Source organism: Galeopterus variegatus, unplaced genomic scaffold (assembly GCF_000696425.1).
Source record: "Galeopterus variegatus unplaced genomic scaffold, G_variegatus-3.0.2 Scaffold15219, whole genome shotgun sequence".
NCBI classification, from domain to species: domain Eukaryota; kingdom Metazoa; phylum Chordata; class Mammalia; order Dermoptera; family Cynocephalidae; genus Galeopterus; species Galeopterus variegatus.
The window spans coordinates 1-17,734 of record NW_007741330.1 but is presented as its reverse complement, the minus strand read 5'-3'; the positions used below and the strand labels follow the sequence as shown (position 1 = coordinate 17,734).

At 52.8% G+C, this 17,734-nt stretch overlaps 1 protein-coding gene across 1 annotated transcript; it reads right to left on the bottom strand.

Moving 5' to 3' along the window:
- Window positions 1-5,532: 5,532 nt before the first annotated feature.
- Window positions 5,533-15,680, bottom strand: LOC103582189 (protein FAM83F-like). Its single transcript, XM_008563847.1, has 4 exons — window positions 15,515-15,680; window positions 14,847-14,968; window positions 12,825-13,516; window positions 5,533-5,582 (listed from the first exon to the last, which is right to left on the bottom strand). Exons 1-4 carry the CDS (start codon window positions 15,665-15,667, stop codon window positions 5,533-5,535), a joined length of 1,017 nt encoding a protein of 338 aa, XP_008562069.1. The 5' UTR covers window positions 15,668-15,680.
- Window positions 15,681-17,734: the final 2,054 nt, after the last annotated feature.

Here is a 17,734-nt window from a genome sequence, read left to right as displayed (position 1 = left end):
AGCTCCGACCCACCATTCGTTGAGCTCCTCTGTGCATGAGCCCCTGTGCTGGGTGCTTTACGTGATTACTCCCCAACCTCAGGAGATGTCCCAAGATCATCCCCACTTGACACACAAGGAAACTCAAGTTTGGGAACATAAAGTGGTTTGCTAGGGTCATTAGCTTTTCCAGAGTTGGGATTCCAGCCTGTGCCTGCCCATTCTGAAGAGTGTGCTCTTTCCACCACTCCGCTCTGCCGAGGCCACGACAAGGGCATGAAGCCACGTGGCCTTAAAACCATGAGCTCCACCAGGGCCTTCCTCACTCACTGCGTATCCCCAGGCCTGGTGCCCAGTGAAAATTCACTGAATGAACAAATGAATGCATCCTTCCAAAAGCTGCAGTGAACTGCCTTTCCCTGTCCAATCACCCACTCACAAGACACACAGAAGAGACAAGCCAGGGAGTCAAAGCTGCAAACAGGAATAAGAATCCCAAGGCACAGTGCTTTGCACGTGTGGTGCACACAGGGCCGTGGGCACTGCAGGCATACTGCCTGTTCCTGCCTTTTGCTCCTTTCCTCCTCCAGGCTCCCACGCACTTGCTGGCTTCCGTGGCAGATCCTAGCCAGTCTCTTTCTGTGTGGACATCTGTTCCTGAAGATGCTTTTTCGTGGCTGCAGTCAATGCCCTAACTTCTAACCATTTTTCTGGATGAAAACTTGTGTCCAACTGGCTGTCACTCGGAGAGGCCATTCAGTACAGTGAAAGTGCTCTAGGATGTGTCCAGATAATCAGATTCTAGCCCTTCCCATGACTTGTTGGGTGACTTTGGACAAATTTCCTCACCTTGAGGCCCTTCTCCTCACCTGCCTCTACGCTATCCTTTTGAAAGAAAGCACACAGACAGGGTCATCCCCAAGTAGTTAGAGGCCTAAAGACTGGGTTCTACCCAGTCTAGAGGGCCTGAGAGTTGAAATCTGCTTAGGACTCACAATGAAAGGGGAAAACTTCCTAGAGGAAAGGATTAGATCAGGAGGGACTTTGTAAACCTAGTCATTAAGAAATTAAATAGCAGACAGCAGAATCCCATTTGGCTTCCATGTGCAGCGTTAGAAGTCAATTCTGGAAACCCTGACACCTTCCAAGTGTATTAGCCTGGCTTATCCTCTGTGTTGAGTGGCTTTCAAGTCTTCAATCAAATAGGTATCAAGCGGGCCGAGCCCGTGGCGCACTCGGGAGAGTGCGGCGCTGGGAGCGCAGTACCGCTCCCGCCGCGGGTTCGGATCCTACATAGGGATGACCGGTGCACTCACAGCACTCACTGGCTGAGCGCGGTGCGGCCGGTCTCAAAAAGGACAAAAAACAAACAAACAAACAAAAAAACCAAATAGGTATCAAGCAGATGATGTGGGTATGACAGTGAGTAGAATGGACAAGGCCCCTGTGCTCACAGAGTTGGTCTCCAGGCTCAGGAACCCCAAGGACAGGGGTATCTACTGTGCCAGGCAGCAGTGCACGGCATCTGGAAGCTGGGCCTTCCTCAGTTCGTAGCTGGGAGGGCAGAAGCTCCAAGGGGAGGAGTGAAAAGTTCAGGCCTGCCTAAATTTGGGCAGCCTTTGGGCTGATCTTGCAATTACTTAGCCTAAGAACACTCTCCCATCTGCGCCTATCTCTTGCTCTTCTCTCCCAACCTTGCTCCGGCTTAGCTCATGGAGTGCCTGTTCTGCAGAAAACCTCCTGCCACTGGAACAGCAGTACAGACAATCAGTGACAGCCACTGGGTCCTTTGGGCAGGAAGGCACGAGCATGGCGCACCACCAGATGATAAACTATAGCCACAGCACATGGCAGAGCTAATTAGCTGCTGCAGGGCTTTGTTGATGTTCATTCAGAATGTGGTCATGACAGTCAGGTAGCAATTCCTGCTTGGCCTGACTTGACTTTGGAAGACTTTCTGTCATCAGACTGGCTGCTTTTGGAGGTGGGGCCACTGCTGGGCACATGCAGCTAACGTCCAATGACACTTTCCTTGCAGGACGTGGCTGAGACTGAAGGAAGGGGAACAGATTGGGAAGAAACCTGACAGGGAGCTCAGTGGAGTAAGGCAGATGTGTGCACATAAACACACCTGTTCTGGGGAGTACCAGGCAGTGAAGAGCTAAGCAATGTAATTAGAACAAACATGGAAGATGCTATTATGCTTGTCCCAGAGAGCGAAACCTCAGGTAAGTCAGCCAGGCTCCCTAGGCCGAAGTGCTCTGTCATGATACCCCTTTACAGGCAGAAGCACTTCAGAGAAGCAGCCTGTGTGGCCATCAGGGCTGCAGGGTAGAAAGCCCGAACTCTCATCTGGGGTGATTTTATCCCCCAGGGACATTTGGTAATGTCTGAAGACATTTTTGGTTGTCTCATCTTGAGGCATGCTACTGGCATTTAGTAGGTAGAAGCCAGGGAGGCTGCTAAACCTCCCACAATTCATAGTACAGCTTCTCCCCCAACAGCATTCTGTGGCTCCAATGTGTCCCTAGTGCTGCAACCCTGAGCTCCAGGAACAGGCTCAGATCTGCATTTTATTTGGTGTGGGACTTGGGGAAAACCGTGTACCTCCTCATCTGAAAAATGGGGATAATATGGCCTGCGCTGCTCACCACACAAGTTTATGAAGCTCATTCCCCAAACACACAGGGAAACTATTAACTTTGTACTCTTTGCTGAGGTTTTCCTGGTTTGAAATCTGCATGTGACTAAAGCATCCAGCACAGTGACTGGCATATGGTGGGTGCTCAATAAACAAAAGAGAGAAAAGTAACGCAGTAGCAAAGAAAAAAAAACAAAAAACAAAAAACCCCACTCCTCTCTCTGGCCACGTCCCTCCATATTTTTAGGCCTCCTTTTTTGTCTAGTCTTTATATACAGGCAGTATAGAAATGCTAGCAGAGGCTGTCTCAGATGCACGCTTGTGGGATGGGGGATAGGACTAACTATACCCTGAGGACAGATAGCTGACAAAGGAGACAGACAAGTGTTGCCAAATCTCAAGGGACAGCCTTCCTGCCCTTATGGGGCCAAAGCCAGGGTGGTAGCAACTCCAGGGGGCTCAGCTCATTGGGAGGTTAGCCTTCCCAAAGAGCTGCACCAGTCAACCTAGAGAAGCCGGACTCAGTGAGAGAGCAGCATGGTGGTAGCAATGTGGGAGCGCTGGGTGGGTAGTGAAGCTAGAGCCTATCACTGAGAGTGCCTTTTCATCCTGTTCTTTCTAGAGCCCTTCCAACATTACCAAACTCATAGGAGCTGCTGTGCAGGGGCCAAGGGCACAATCCACCCTTGAACTTGCCATCCATCTGGGAAGGCCAGATGTACCCTTGAGATTTGATGAGTGAGAGCATATTTCACAAAGTATGTGCAAGTGCTGGAACAGAGGGCAGACATACTCAAAGCTGAGAAGCCAAGAGGCGGAACAGAGTGGGCTGGAGCTTAGGCAGACAGCAAACACTAACAGCTGCATTTTATGACTTCAAGATCCTCAGTGATCTTTGGACTATAGTCTCTTTCCTGAGCATTTCAGAGCTGGAGGGGGCCAGAGACCATCTGGTCCAAACCTCTGTAAGGATGAGGAGCCTGAAGCTGGAAGGGTGAGGTGCCCTGCCTTGCAGACCATCTGGGCCTGCTGGGGTCAGGAGAGGGGAAAGTGATAAGGCAGGCCAGCTTCTCCCATAGGGGAGGCACAGGCAGCCCTCAGCAGAATCACTTAGAAACTGGTTCCTTCCCCAGAGGTGTCCACTCTTCACACCGAGGGTGGTCTTTTCCCTGTTGTAATTTTCGCATCTTGTGTCCCACACCTTCAGGGTGACCGCTTTGAGCTGAGGTGTGAACCCCACCCCATCCCGTCACCCACCTCTCCCTCTCCTTCCCCGCAGAACAAGCAAGTGCCACAGTGCCAGGCTTCAGTGCACAGGGAAGCACTTCCCAGGAGTGTTTAATCCTCACAAAAGCTCAGGGAGGTGGGCCAGGGTCCCTTCCTCACCCTTCCTTTCTCGTCCCCTCCCTGCTGCCATTAAGACCAGATTCTCCTGCACGGCTGCCAGGTGTTGCCCCCACTTCCTGCCTTCTGAGAAGGAACACCCGGTCCACCGTAGCCCAGCCGGTGCGCACCTTTCTTGTGTCCCACATCAGCTGCTTTGCATACGTCTGTGCCCCTGCCCCAGGTGCAGGTGGTGTCCCAGGGTTTTTCAGAAGAAAGAAAGAGGACAGGAGTTTGGTTCAGGGGTTAGAGGCTGAGGAAGGCCACCAGGTGCCGTTTCACAGGGCGTGTCAGCTCTTCGCTCCTCCATGGCTCTGGTCCTCTCCATCTCCCTGCCTGGGCAGGGCCGGCTCAGAATCCACAGTTTGGCAGTTTCTCCCGCGTCCATCCACAGACTCTCTCTGCAGCCCCTGTCATTCACCCAGGTGGGGAGGAGCCGTGTGGGATTGTTTACTGGTTCCTCTGGCCTGGCATCATGGTAATTAGGCCAACCTGCTTCAGGGAAGCTGAGGCTCCAAACTAGAGCCTGACTTTTTGCAGGAGGCTGAGGCTAGTCTTTGGCTGAAATGTACCTGGGGGAGTCCTGACTGGTGAAGGGGACCAAGGACCATCTTGAGGGTGGGGGGGAAGGGCAAACGCTCCTGCCCGTGGGGTCCTGTCTCCCACACACCCCCACCCCACTCGGCCAAGCCCTCTTGGTGCCTTGGGCTGCAAAGTGAGGCACGTTGAGGGGAGGAGTGGTCCCAGGTAAAGGCACTGTAAGAGCCCCCATGGAGGCATGCAGCAGGCAGCAGCCAAGGAGTCCTGCACCACTCGGGCCAAGACTGCCAGGACTGCAGAGGGAAAGGAATCCTCAGTGTGAGGATTCAGAATGGCAGTGTCCAATTCTGCCAGCAGCTGGGGGAGGCTGAAGCATCTTCCCCACACTCCATTCAGAGTCTAGTGCAGGAGCCGCAGGGGCTGGGCCAGGAAGGCCACAGCAGCTGGTCCCCCAGCTGTCCCAGCCACCTCTTCCAATTTGAGTTCAAAGGCTAGAGCAAGCCTAGATCTCAGGATACCTGGCTCGGAGCCTCGTCCTCATCCCTTTCATACCACCAGCCACTTGGGGAGGACCAGAAGCACCAGAAAGCCCAGGGAAGGAGAAGCCGGAAAGCTGGGGCTGCCCTGGAGACCCTGTCCCATCAAGGTATAAAGACATGGCCCTCACCCCATCTGGGAACCTGCAGGGGAAGGCTAGCCCAGCAGAGGGAGGAGTCAGGCACAAATGAGAGTGGATACGGGTCAAGCTTCCACTTCATGTAAACAAGGCGGCAGTGACCCCTGCTCAGCCACCGGCAGTCTGATAGAGGCGTGTGAGTCTTGAGATGCTTCAGACCCTCCCACTTGGGATTCAGGGTCCCTGAGGCCAGGATGAAGGCTGCAGGGCAGGAGGCCAGTCAGAGTCCAGTGTGCAAACTGGTGCCACCTGTGCTCTCCATAGCATAGGACAGGTGGACATCCACAGGTCCTGCCCTCCTTTGTCCTGTGACTCAGGAAATCACGCAATTGCTGGGCTTGGCAGGACTGGGACTTGTTTTACCTGCAGAGACAAGGGACACAGGCAGGGAAGGACGTAAGTGAAATGCTCAGTAGATTCACCTCCAGCCCCTTTCCTGTGTGCTGTCCACACCTCAAATTGGGGGTCTGCGGTTTTTGTCTCCCTTCCAAGCTGCTGAACTAGAAACCAGGTCAATAGGGCACCCAGGAAAGCAAAAAGAAAGATTCTTCCTGTCCTGGCAGCCTCAGCAGGAAGCCTACTGGTTGGGACGTCAAGGGCCTGCCATCTCCTGACCCAGAGGAGTGGGGGAAGGATCCAGACTCCAGAATCAACAACTACAATCAATGACTTAAAACTCTTGCCAAGAGGTGATTCACTGGCAGCTAGTATCACATGCAGCTTCATAGCTTACAAAGCACCACCACGGGCGTTCTCTCTGGTGATCCTCACGGGCCCCACTGTGAGCCAGGTGTCACTTTCCCTATTCTGCAGCAGAGCAGTGGGACCAACAGCTCCCAGAGCCAGCGCCAGAGCTTGGTCTTCCAAAGTCAGCCTTGGTTTCTGCCATGCATGCTGCCTAGGCTGGAAGAGGAAAGCCTATGCCTCAGGAAGGGTCAGAAGTGCTGGCTAAGAGCTGGGCACAGTGGGGTGGATCACATGGCTTAGGGGGGCAGTTTTAAGGTAGAGGATGAAGAGGGAGGAACACAGTGCATCGAGAGAAGAGAAGGGGGACAGAAAGCTGCCCTCCTCCAGCCCAGGGAGGCTTATTTCTCCTCTTCTCTAGGCCTCCACCATCCAGTTCCACTCCGTTACAATCTCAAAACGAGGCTGACAGTTTCTTAGGCTGAGTCCCTGCTCTCTGACCTATGGAGGGACAGAGGAGGAGCTGAGAGGAGACCTGAGAGGTGACGGGCTGCTGAACATGGGAGCTGATGTCCTGGGAGTGAGCGCTGGCTACCTTTCCCCAGGTGGAAATTGCTCCTATTATTTCCTGCCAGTTCCTCTCTACACAGGAAGGGTTGTCTCCCTGGCACTTGCACCACCTTTGGTATCACTTCAGCTGTGAATTTAATTAAGGTGGCATCTGCCTCCTCTCCTGGGCCACTAGCAGGAGAGACACTGAGCAGAGCCTGACCTGGAGGCCTGGCTGTGGCGGCCTGCCCCCAGCTGAGCTCACCCTCTGTACTCAACTGCTGCCTTGTCTGGCCTGATGGAACTAACTCTTCAGAACGTACTATGAACCTAGTCAAGCCATCCTTATCAGTGTTGCCCCAACTTGGACAGAGGGCTGCCCAGAGGGAGGTGGGAGGGGAGATGGATGACTCTGCCTGAGTTCTTGATGGATCCAGGAGCTCAGTCACTGTTGGCGGTGGTGCCAAGGTCTGTGTCTGACACGGTTCTGCTCAAGTGACTGAATTCTGCCATCATAGAGTTCTCTCACTGTTGCAATGGACATACCCATCCCCACTTCCTCTCCTCAGTGGCTTGTTTTATTTGCTTGGCCTACTAAGCAGATGCCGAGTTCTTCCCCAGGGGCAACAGCATTTTGGAGGCAGGTAAGCAAATCAACCTCCAGATCTGGAAGCGGGGGAAGGCGTGTAGCTCTGAGGGGCAGAGGAGGCAGGCGCGGTAGAGGAGCCTGCTTCCAATGCCCACACTCTGCCCAGCTACCTCCTAGAGAAGGCCGGGAGAGTCAGGGGCAGAGCCTGTCTGTACCAGGACAGGTACCCACTCATTTTATAAGGCTGCACAAAAGTCAGGAGAGATACCTTATGCACAGAATTCATTTCCATGCCTCTGACAGGGAAGCTGGGTTGAGGATGTGTCCCATCACTTCTCCAGTGCTGATGTACTGGGAGCCTACCATGTACAGGCAGATCAGACCCACTCAGATTCGTGGTGAAGAATACATAGTCAAAAAAAATTTTTTTTGAAAGTATGCGTGGCATGAGCATGGACAGCCCAACATTTTATAAGAGAAAGTCAAGCTTCCAAGGGCAGGTCACAGTGAAGTGAGACTGAAATGGGGGTGTGAAGGGGAGGGAAGAGTTACCAGATGCAGAGGAGAAGCACGGTGTGAGGGCTGGGGAGGGGGCATCCTGGGGCACTCAGGAGCCCCAGTTGGTCTGGTTCGACTGGCAGGCAAAGTGGTGCAGGAGAGAGGGAGGCAGGGAATGCTGATAAGGACAACAGGTTCCACTTTCCTATAGGTTTCAGGGCTTCTCATACCCTTTATGTGGAAGACTCTTCCCCCAGATGTCCACATGGCTCTCTCCATCCAAGTCTCTGCTCTAGTGCTCCCTGTCAGAGAGGCCTTCCCTGATCACCCTTTATAAATAGGTCATTTCCTTCCCCTGCGCCATCTCTCCTCAGTATAACATGCCCAAGACGGCATGGAGCTCTTGGTTCACTCTGTTCACTGCTGTACCCGGAACTTAGAACAGTGCCTGGCATGGAGAGGACATTTCATAAGTATACAGGTTGAGCATCCCTAATCGAAAATGCTGCAAAATCCAAAACTTTTAAAGTGATGACATGACACTCAAAGAAAATTCTCATTGGAGCGTTTCAGATTTTGGATTTTCGGATTAGGGATGCTCAACTGGTATGTATTCTGCAAATATTCCAAAATCCAAAGAAATCCCAAATCTGAAATACTTATGGTCCCAAGCATTTCAGATAAGGGATATTCAACCTGTATATTTCTTAAGTAAAGTGAACAAGCAGGCAATGGCAAGCTACTTCAGGGTTCAGACAATCCTAGAAAACAGTACTGACAGCAGCAGCAACAGACATTGACTGGGTGAGGCAGATGCCCTCACTCACCTACTGTCTTCCCAAGATGGGGACATCAGCCTCGGCCAGGCTCAAGAGAAAGTAGGACAGAGAGATTATGACATCTGCCAATAAGAGTACGGATACCTGCCTCTTCTCTAGAGCAGAGTGCGATTGGCCACGAGGAAAACCTCACTGTGCTCCCCTCTCCTGTGCTGTGTTGGAACCCCCACTGGTAAAGGTGCTCAGGTGCATCAGATCAGACTACAGCTTCCAAATACCAGTTGCGGCTGATCCATGCTCCTCAACGGTAACACTGAGTTTAGAAACCCCGCCTTGATAAGACAGCACTTGGGTAGACTTACTCTGGAAGTGGGGACCCACAAATCCTTATGAAACTCTGAACCCACAAAGCACTCTCCTGACATGCCATCCCTGACAGGGACCAAGGTTTCCAGGAGAGAGATCTGAGACCTCCAGCACCCAGGGATGACACAAGAGAAGCAGAAGTCCCCAAATCCAGGAGCACAGTGGCCACAGCTCTACAGATCCAGATCACGCTGCCAGCCAGGGGGGCCCATCCACACATGAATCAGGGGAACCCAGGAGAGTTCTGGGAAGGTATGTCACTGCAGGTGCCTCAGAGGACTCTGGGAAGAAAAGCACGGCCCCAGGGGTCTCAGGAAGGTAATGATGCAGAGGTACCCTGGGAAGTAAGCTGTCACTCCCACCTTCCTCTTGGCTGGTAGGATAGCAGGAGGAAGGTCAATCCTATATTCAGGCCTCTGGCTCTTCCAACCTTTCAACACGTAGGGAAATGCTGCCAACCCTAGCCTTCCGGAGACAGCCCTAATGCTTTGCAGAAGGCCCTGGGAGGCAGGAGACCACACTGTGCTCTCTTCACTGCGTGACCATGCACACAGGGGCTCACCTCTCTGAATCTCAGGGATCTTGTTTGTGAGATGCTGCCATGATGCAGGATGGTTGTAAGGACTACATGAGTTCTCTGTGAAATCATGTAACACCGTGTCTTAACTTTCTTCAAAAGTGTAGGCCAGGGCCGGCCCGGTGGCGCACTGCTACAGTGCGCCGCTTGGGAAGCGTGGCAGGCGCTCCCGCCGAGGGTTCAGATCCCACATACAGACCGGTTCCCGCTCACTGGCTGAGCGAGGCGTGGGAGCAACACCGAGGGTTGCGATCCCGTTGCCGGTCCCGGTCCGGTACGGGCGCGACACTGAGGGTTGCGATCCGTTGCCGGACACGAAAAAAGACAAAAAAAAAAAGTGTAGGCCATTTCCCAGCAATCTCAGTGGGGAGACTGGGTGGGGTTTTGGACACAGCACCTGGAACTTCCCCCCCAGCCTGGAAGTCCCCTGAGGGCAGGGTCTTGTCTGAGTCTCTTCTGTGTCACTGTGTAGTCTGTTGGTCTGAGGACTCCCTGCATCGGAGAACCACATAGGAAAATCAGGGCCCTTGTCTAAAATGCAGATTCCTGAGCCCAGCCCAGCAGTAGACTCTATTCATTGCATTTTTAATGAGACCCTCCACTGACTGCTGCTCCCTGGGGTTTGGGATCCCTGCCCTAAGCTTCCCTCCAAGCTCCCGGATGGCACAGGTGACAAGCTTGAGGAAAGGTGCTAAGTACACCCAGTGCAGGAGCAGGGTTTAGCTGAAAGACCAAAGGCAGAAGGCGCCCAGCTTCTGCCACTAGAGGGGGCTGTGAGCCTTCAAACCACTGGGCAGCTTCCCCGCAACCCTCCCACCAGCCACCAGCTGAATCCCCCGCCCCAAAGGAAGCGATTTCGTAAGGTTCTCCCAAGGGCCACACCTGGTTTTGCAAAAATTTACATGCTGTTTGACAACTATATACTTCTTATCAAGCAATTTCACAGGCTGTCAGCTCTTGGGTTTTTTCTATTTTTCTCTCTTCCACCCATCCCGTCATCCACCCGGGTTCTCCCTTGACAAGAGGGCAACAGAGACAGAAAGGACAGTCAGAACCTGAATTCAAAGAGACCTTAGCTCACTCCCTCCCCTTCTAAAGGAGGAAAGAGGCCCAGGAAGGGGAAGGATGTATCCAGGGTACTAGAGCAACATGTCTGGGCTATTCTGAATGTTCTGTGTGGGAAGGCGATTCCTTTCCTGGATGGAGGGCCCTAAGGTAGAAGCTAAAGTGATCTCCTCCCAGACAGCAGCTCCAAGTGTACTGGGACTACTCGTTTCTACCTTAGGGGCCCACGGTGGCAGGAGTGCAACCCTGTCACACACACAGTCCTAGCTGCTTAGCTGCTGCTGCCAGAGGCAGGGGTGGGGGGAGGGGGACGTCTGCATGCCAACATTTGGGAGGCAGAAGAAAAGGGCCTCCTAGGAGAGGAGCTACTGCTTCTCTTCCCTGCCTTTGAGGGAAGAAAGAGGAAGGGAGAGAAAAGGTCTCACTACGGAACTTGAATGTCAAGGCCTCAGGCATAGGATGCCCATCCCAGTGGGCACAGTTCGTGCTGGACGAAGCTGTTCTGTGTCTCTTCTAAAGGATGGAGAAGGAACAGGGTGATCCTTCCAGGCAGCCCTCGGACCTTCCTGGCTGTGTGCTGGTGCAGTCTCACCCTCCCTCTTTTCTCTCTCTCTCTGTCCAGGTGTCAGGCACTCTGGAGAGGAGCTTCCTGAGGGCACGGGCCTGGGCACCATGCACAAACACTCAGAGATTGGCAACACTGGCAGCAACTGCCTCAGTCATCCGAGCAGGGGAATCCAATGCTGAGAGACAGCTAAAGGCAGTGGGAAGGGACAAGACAATGGGCCTTGCGTTTCTATGGAAACAGCACCTCTGGGTGAGGGGCTGAAGGAAGAGAAAGCTTCCACTTCACTTCCAGCCAGGACTTGGGAAACAGCCCCTTTTGCGGTCAGGCTCGCCCCCTCCCTCCCCCTCCCTTCCCTGCCAGGTATTCACCATGGCAACCCTTCCTCCAAACAAGGGACGCAAGCGAGAAAGAGTGAGCGGGGTGGCAACAGCATCTGGCATTAGGGCAGCCAGGAGGAATGGGAACGGGGCCAGCCACCCTCCCCTGGTGGGTCACTGGATTCACCTCTCCAAGCATTCACCTGCCACCTCTGTGCTTGAAGGGGTGTTGTGAGAGCAAAAGGAGAGGGAGCCCGTACGTAGGACCTGGCACATGGAGGTAAAGCCCTGGTGCTCCTGCTGTGCCCACAGAGACGCCCAAGCTGGTTCTAACTTTAGGAAGCAAATGTATCCGACATTTCCTGAACACACGGAGTGTGCTAGGCTGTGATAGGTGCTGGGCAATCAGCAGAGGAGGGATGGTTGGGGTCCCTGTTCTCAAGCCACTCACGATCTGGCCCCAGCTGCGGCTGTGGGGATGCATGAGTCCTGAGTGCCCCCAGGCTGCCCAGGACAAGACCTCAGGCTCTGCCATCACCTACCTGGCCAGCCAGGGAGCCCAGTTCTCTTTGCGGCAAAGCCCCATAAGCAGAAGGAGAAATCCCAGCACAAAGACCCCTCCCATTCACGGATGCCGAGATAAGAAAGGCACCACAGCAGCCCTGGCTGTCACCACCAGCCTTCTCAAAGGCCACACTGAGAGTGCTCCACAAAAAGAGGCAAAGGCCAAGGCCTCTAGGGATCCCAGAGAGATAGCCAGAAAGATGCTACCACTAGGGACAGTTTCTCCCAGAGGGTAAGCAGCATGGCCAACGCCACTCATGATAGGCACGTGGAAAAACCAAGTCAGACTAATGACAAAAGAAAAAGGAAAGTGGGTCAGAGCATTGGTGGGGCAAGGGGGTGGGGTGGCGTATATTTGGCCAGGTTAGGTCCTGATGACGGGTGACCTGGCAAGGAACAAGGTTTGCTAGAAAGAGCCCTAAACCCAGAGCCAGGGCTTGAGCCTTGGCCCTGCCACCCAGCTATGCTTTGCTTCTTCTGTTTCTTCATCTCCAAAGGAGAAACTTTCTTTTTTTTTTCTTTTGTCCTTTTTTTGAGACCGGCCGCACCGCGCTCATCCAGTGAGTGCTGTGAGCACACCGGTCATCCCCATATAGGATCCGAACCCGCGGCGGGAGCGCTGCTGTGCTCCCAGCGCCGCACTCTCCCGAGTGCGCCACGGGCTCGGCCCAAAGGAGAAACTTTCTAAGCTTACATTATCCTCTTAAGCTACTGGGAGGGCCGATCTGAATGCCCTCTTGCAGTAGTTATAAAAGCTCGTGGACTACTCCATGCCCAGCACTATCCTGAGCATTTCATATTCTCAGAACAGCTGGGCATGCAGCCTTCTCCCCTTTCAGAGAAGAGGAAATGGAAACTCAGAACTGCAGCGATTTGCACCAGTCGACAAGCTAGATACAGGCCAGAGCCAAGATGGAAACTGAGGACCCTCTGAGCCCAGAGCTCCTGCTGTCTCCAGGACAACAAGCTACCCCTCTGCAGATATGTGGCAATGCTCCTCGATAAGGGCCAGATGCAAGGCTGGGGCGGCACTGGGCAGAGGGGCTCACCTGAGATGTCAGCACTGGAACCCTCATTGGCCCTCTTCCCCAGCAGAATCTCCGCTTCGGCAAAGGTCTTGGTGGAGAGGGGGCTGGTTGTGCCATTGGGCGCTGCGGGCCTCTTGGCCCGTCGACTCAGGAACCTGCTGCTAAAGCGCTTGCCCTCCTTGGCTGGAGTGGCCTCCCCATTGGCAGCTTCTCCCTTGCCATTTCGGGTAAGTGCCTCCCGGGATTTGGGCTTCAGGTCTATGTGCACGTGAGAAACCATCCTGCCATCCTTCCGACTCAGCTCTCCCGAGGGAATGGGCTCTATGGGGGGCAGCACCTGCTCCACCGTAACCAGGTCATTCAGAAAGCTCTCCAAGCGCCGGGCCGACTCGCCACCTCCGCTGCCCTCCTCCTGCCCCTCTGCATTGCCGCCAGCCTCCCGCTGCTGCCGGGCAGCCCAGCGCATCATCTCCCCTGGTGGGTGGCGGCTGCCTGACACCAAGGCGTACTTGGGATTGATAAGCTTGCGAGCCACGGTGGAGGAGTAGTTGAGGTGCCTGCCTGCACCTCCTGCCAGGCCCAGCTGCCGGTACAAGTCCACCTCCTCGGAGATGGCATACAGCTCTCGGAACTCTACATCGAAGGGCTCCACGTTCTGCCCTGTCAGCAGGAGGAGGAGGTTCCTGTCCAAGTAGGAGGAACTCCAAGTGAACCTGAGAACGTGGGGACAGAAAAGCAAGACATGTGTCTAGGCCTCTCCCTCGCCCTGCCTGCGGCCACCTCAACATCGCACCGTCCTGACTCACCACTGTGGCTAGACTCATCGCTGCCCAGTGGAAGGCACCTCTCTGGCTTTGTGCCAGACTGCCCTCCCTCCACTGACCCAAATCCACGCTTTTCTTTTTGGCAGCTGGATGGTTTGGGGATCTGAACCCTTGACCTTGGTGTTATAACATTGTACTCTAACCAACTAAGCTAGCCAGCCACCACCCCAAATCTTCCCTTTTCCCAGGTCATAGCCTCAAATGCAGAAAGAAGGCAGCAGATGCAGGGAAAGGGCATGAGAAGTCAGGCCTGGATTCAAACCTGGTTTCTACCCTCGTGTGCTTTGTAAAATGAAGCCCACAGGACCCATACTCATGGAGTTGTGAGGCTCAAGTAAAATAACTTCTATAAAACATTTAGCTCAGTACCTAGCACAGACACACATTTAATAAACAGTAGCTGCAGCTGCCTCTGTTGTTGATATTACTCCATTCCTTGCTGGTTCCTCTCTGAATTTTTAGTGCACATAGTGTCTGCAAAAATCCATACTTTGGGCCGGCCCGGTAGCGCACTGGAGAGTGTGCCGCTTGGGAGTGCGGTGGCGCTCCCGCCGAGGGTTCGGATCCCATGTGGAGACCGGTTCCCGCTCACTGGCTGAGCGCGGTGCGGGCGCAACACCGAGGGTTGCGATCCCGTTGCCGGTGCCCGGTACGGGCGCGACACTGAGGGTTGGGATCCCGTTACCGGTCAGTAAAAAAGACAAAAAGGAAAAAGAAAATCCATACTTTAACCATAAGTAAGAGGACTTATGCCATTTACTAACTGTTTCATGGGCTCAGATCTCTTCTCCTCAACTAGATTTCAATTTACTGGGAGGGGAGAGACTGCACAAATATAGTCTGTCATACTCCTGGTAATTTACTTTGAAATCAAAATTCTGGAGACATTTCCTCCACACCACACCTTCACCTTTCTTTCCCAGATCTGGTTCACTCTACTTCCTGTTTATCCCATCTAACACCTAGCCTCAAACTGTAACTGGTTGCTGTGGACCATGAAAAGCAGGTGGTGCTTAACGCCCAGCAAGAGTTGACCTTCTTTCTAGAATAATCCATCAACCAGAAAGTTTGAGGGAAAGGACTGGGCAGGAAGCTGTTCTCCACCATTGGGTCAGACAATATGTCTTTAAAACTCCTGACAATGGAGGCTCCAGTCTAGCATTTTCCTGAACAATTACCATGAATAAAGATCTCCTTGGCTCTTCTATGATCAACTCACCTGTACGATCCAGTGGCCACTTTGTCACCATCCACCATCAGGAACCTTGATGACAGGGTTCCCTTGATCTTCCCCATGGGCATGTAGAAGCCAACGCCTGTCACAGAACGAACACGAATATTCTGTTGAGAAGAGAAGAGCACCGTCACCCAGTTTGTAGGGCCTACTAGGCTCTGTGCCAAGTCTTTGCGTGGGCAGGGGAAGAGCCCTCTTGTCCATGGGCCCTGCCTATGGGCTCTTATCTTTGCTAGGCTCTCTTCTTCCTACAGCCTTACATATGGAACCCAATTTGGAGAGCAGGAAGAAGTCACCAAATCTCACTTTGGGCATAGACAAGACCAGGGAAGTTCCTGCCTGTTCCCAAAGCTCCCCAGAAGACAGCCCTAACTTTGAACCCAATAGTGATGTCAGGCTCTGGAGGCTGAGCGCCCCAAGACTGGGCCACAGCTGCCCCCTTCAACTTCAGCAGCCTTGGATAAAATTTTAAAAGCTGGGCATGTAATTATCAGTTCATGAGTCAAGGCTTTTAGACATAAGGAAAAAGGTTGAGATCTTGAAGTTCACCTGAGCCCCTGAACTGGGGAGGAGGCAGAAAGAAGAGCTAGAGGAAGGGGCAGACGGAATCTGCATCTCATCTCCTGCCCAGCCCTTGCCCCAGTGTGACTTACCCGAATACGGAAGTCAGAGAGTTCCAGGCCCTGACACATTTCCAGGAAATACTTCACTCCTGCCTCATCCAGGATGATATACACTGGGACTCGGCGCCTAGAGGCAGCATCTACAATGTCTTGAAAGATATCACCGTCAGTGAAAAGGTCCATGACCACAGCAATGACCTAGACAGGGAAGGGCACTAGTGAGGCAAATTGTGACTATACACCCACAGAGACACACTCTGCCCAGAGAGGACCAGCTCACCCTAGGGTGACCAAGAGTCAAAAACCGCTCCTGCACCACTCCTGGGTTCACCGCACCCCTACCCACCTCTGAGCACTTCTGAGCCCAGGAGAAGAGAAGGGCCTGAGGGTGCAGACTGAGCTGTACTTCACCCTGGACAAATTCCCACCACCCCATCCTGGGAATTTTTTTCCAGCAGCTCTTCAGAAGTCACATTGGGGGAGACCTAGGAGGCTAAGCAAAGTTGCTCCTGATGCCCTCAGGAAACAAGCAGGCACAGGAGAGGCCATAGCTGAGATGCAAGGGATGGGCTCATTTCCGTAAGTCACTGATCTGCTCAAACATCACTTTCTCAGCAGGTCTTAGTGCTTTGATCTCCCTGCAGCTGTGCAAAGACCTGTGATTCCCCAAGCACAGATCTGGGCAGAGCTCCAGTTGGCTTGGATTCCCCTGGCCTCCAGCAGCCATCCCTCCCACCCCATCCTCAAATCATGGTCACTGCTTAGGACCCTTCATTTACAAAAGCCCATCCTGATTGTCCATGCTGGAAAGTGAGGCCTTTTGCAGCCTGATGCAGATCTGCCTTTCTAACCTTAGCTGCAGCCTTCGCTCCAGCCACAAGTGTTTCCTTGTTGGCCCCAAACACTGTGCACGTGATGCGGAGCAAAGGACCTTGGCTTTGGGTTATGAGAGGTCTGGTTTTAACTTTGGAACCAACACCCTCTGTTTATGTGACCTTAGGCAAGTCACTTAACCTCAATGAGACTGTTTCCTCATCTGCAAGTGGGCATACCCTGCACTTTATACATTTATAATCCGTGAGGATAAGGGATAACATCTGTAAAGCATCAAATATAATGCCTGGTATGTAGTAAGTCCTCAGTAACTGGTAGGTAGCTGCTATACAGTTGAAGGAGTCTGCTTGCTGTCATAACTGAAAGCATGGACTCTAAAGTCAGGCAGACCAGGCCTTGTACACCAGTTTCACGGCTAGCTTGTCAGTGCCCTGGCTTCCTCAGCAGCAAAGTAGAGCTAATAACAGTACCTATCTCAAAGGGGTGTCGTGAGGACTGAGCGAGATAAACCACGAAAGTACTTAGCACAGTGGCTGGCACACGGTAAGCTCAATAAGCCTCCATTACGGTCACAGTCATGGTCACCAGCACCACCTTTGCACATGTGCTCCACCATCGCCCCTGCCTATAAAGATTCCTGGTCCCCCACCATCATACAGAATCATTTAAGACTCTCCATAGCTCTTCTTTTGATAATCAGTCATATAAATATGAATGCTTACTGAGCCCCACAGGCAGAGTGAGGATCGATCTAAAGACAGATAAGCTGCAACTGCCAACTTCAAGGGGTTAATCCAGGTGGAATGAGGAGACATTTGCAAAAAAACAAACAAACAAAAAAACCCAAAACTAAGACATAAATGAAATGAGATAGATGCCTTAAAAGTTGCACATATAACATGTGATATGGGTTGTGGGAGGGAGAGAGCAAGAGAAAAACAGAAAGAGAGAAATAGTATGTCCAGCCAGGGGAGACCAGAAAGACTCCACTGAGGAGAATGAAACCTAAAGAATGGGAAGCCTCTGGGCATCATGAGAAACAAGCAGGGAGGAAAACCAAGCAGGGAAGTTGGCTGGGCTGCTATGCAGGAGTGTGCCCAGCACATGGGCACTGGGCTGAGGAGATGAGTGGGAGCTGTGCCTGCCTGAGGAAAGGACACCTTTTTCTAACCTACCATATGGCCTAGCAGGAGCCTACGAGGTGGGCACTTCAGGCTAAGGACACAGCACAAAGGCACTATGATGGTTAATTCTGTGTTATCTTGGCTGGGTCACGGTGCCCAGATATTTGGTCAAACATTATTCCGCATGTTTCTATGAAGGTGTTGTTGGTTTTTTTTGGACAAGATTAACATTTATTTATTTATTTTTTTTTTAAAAAAAGATGACCGGTAAGGGGATCTTAACCCTTGACTT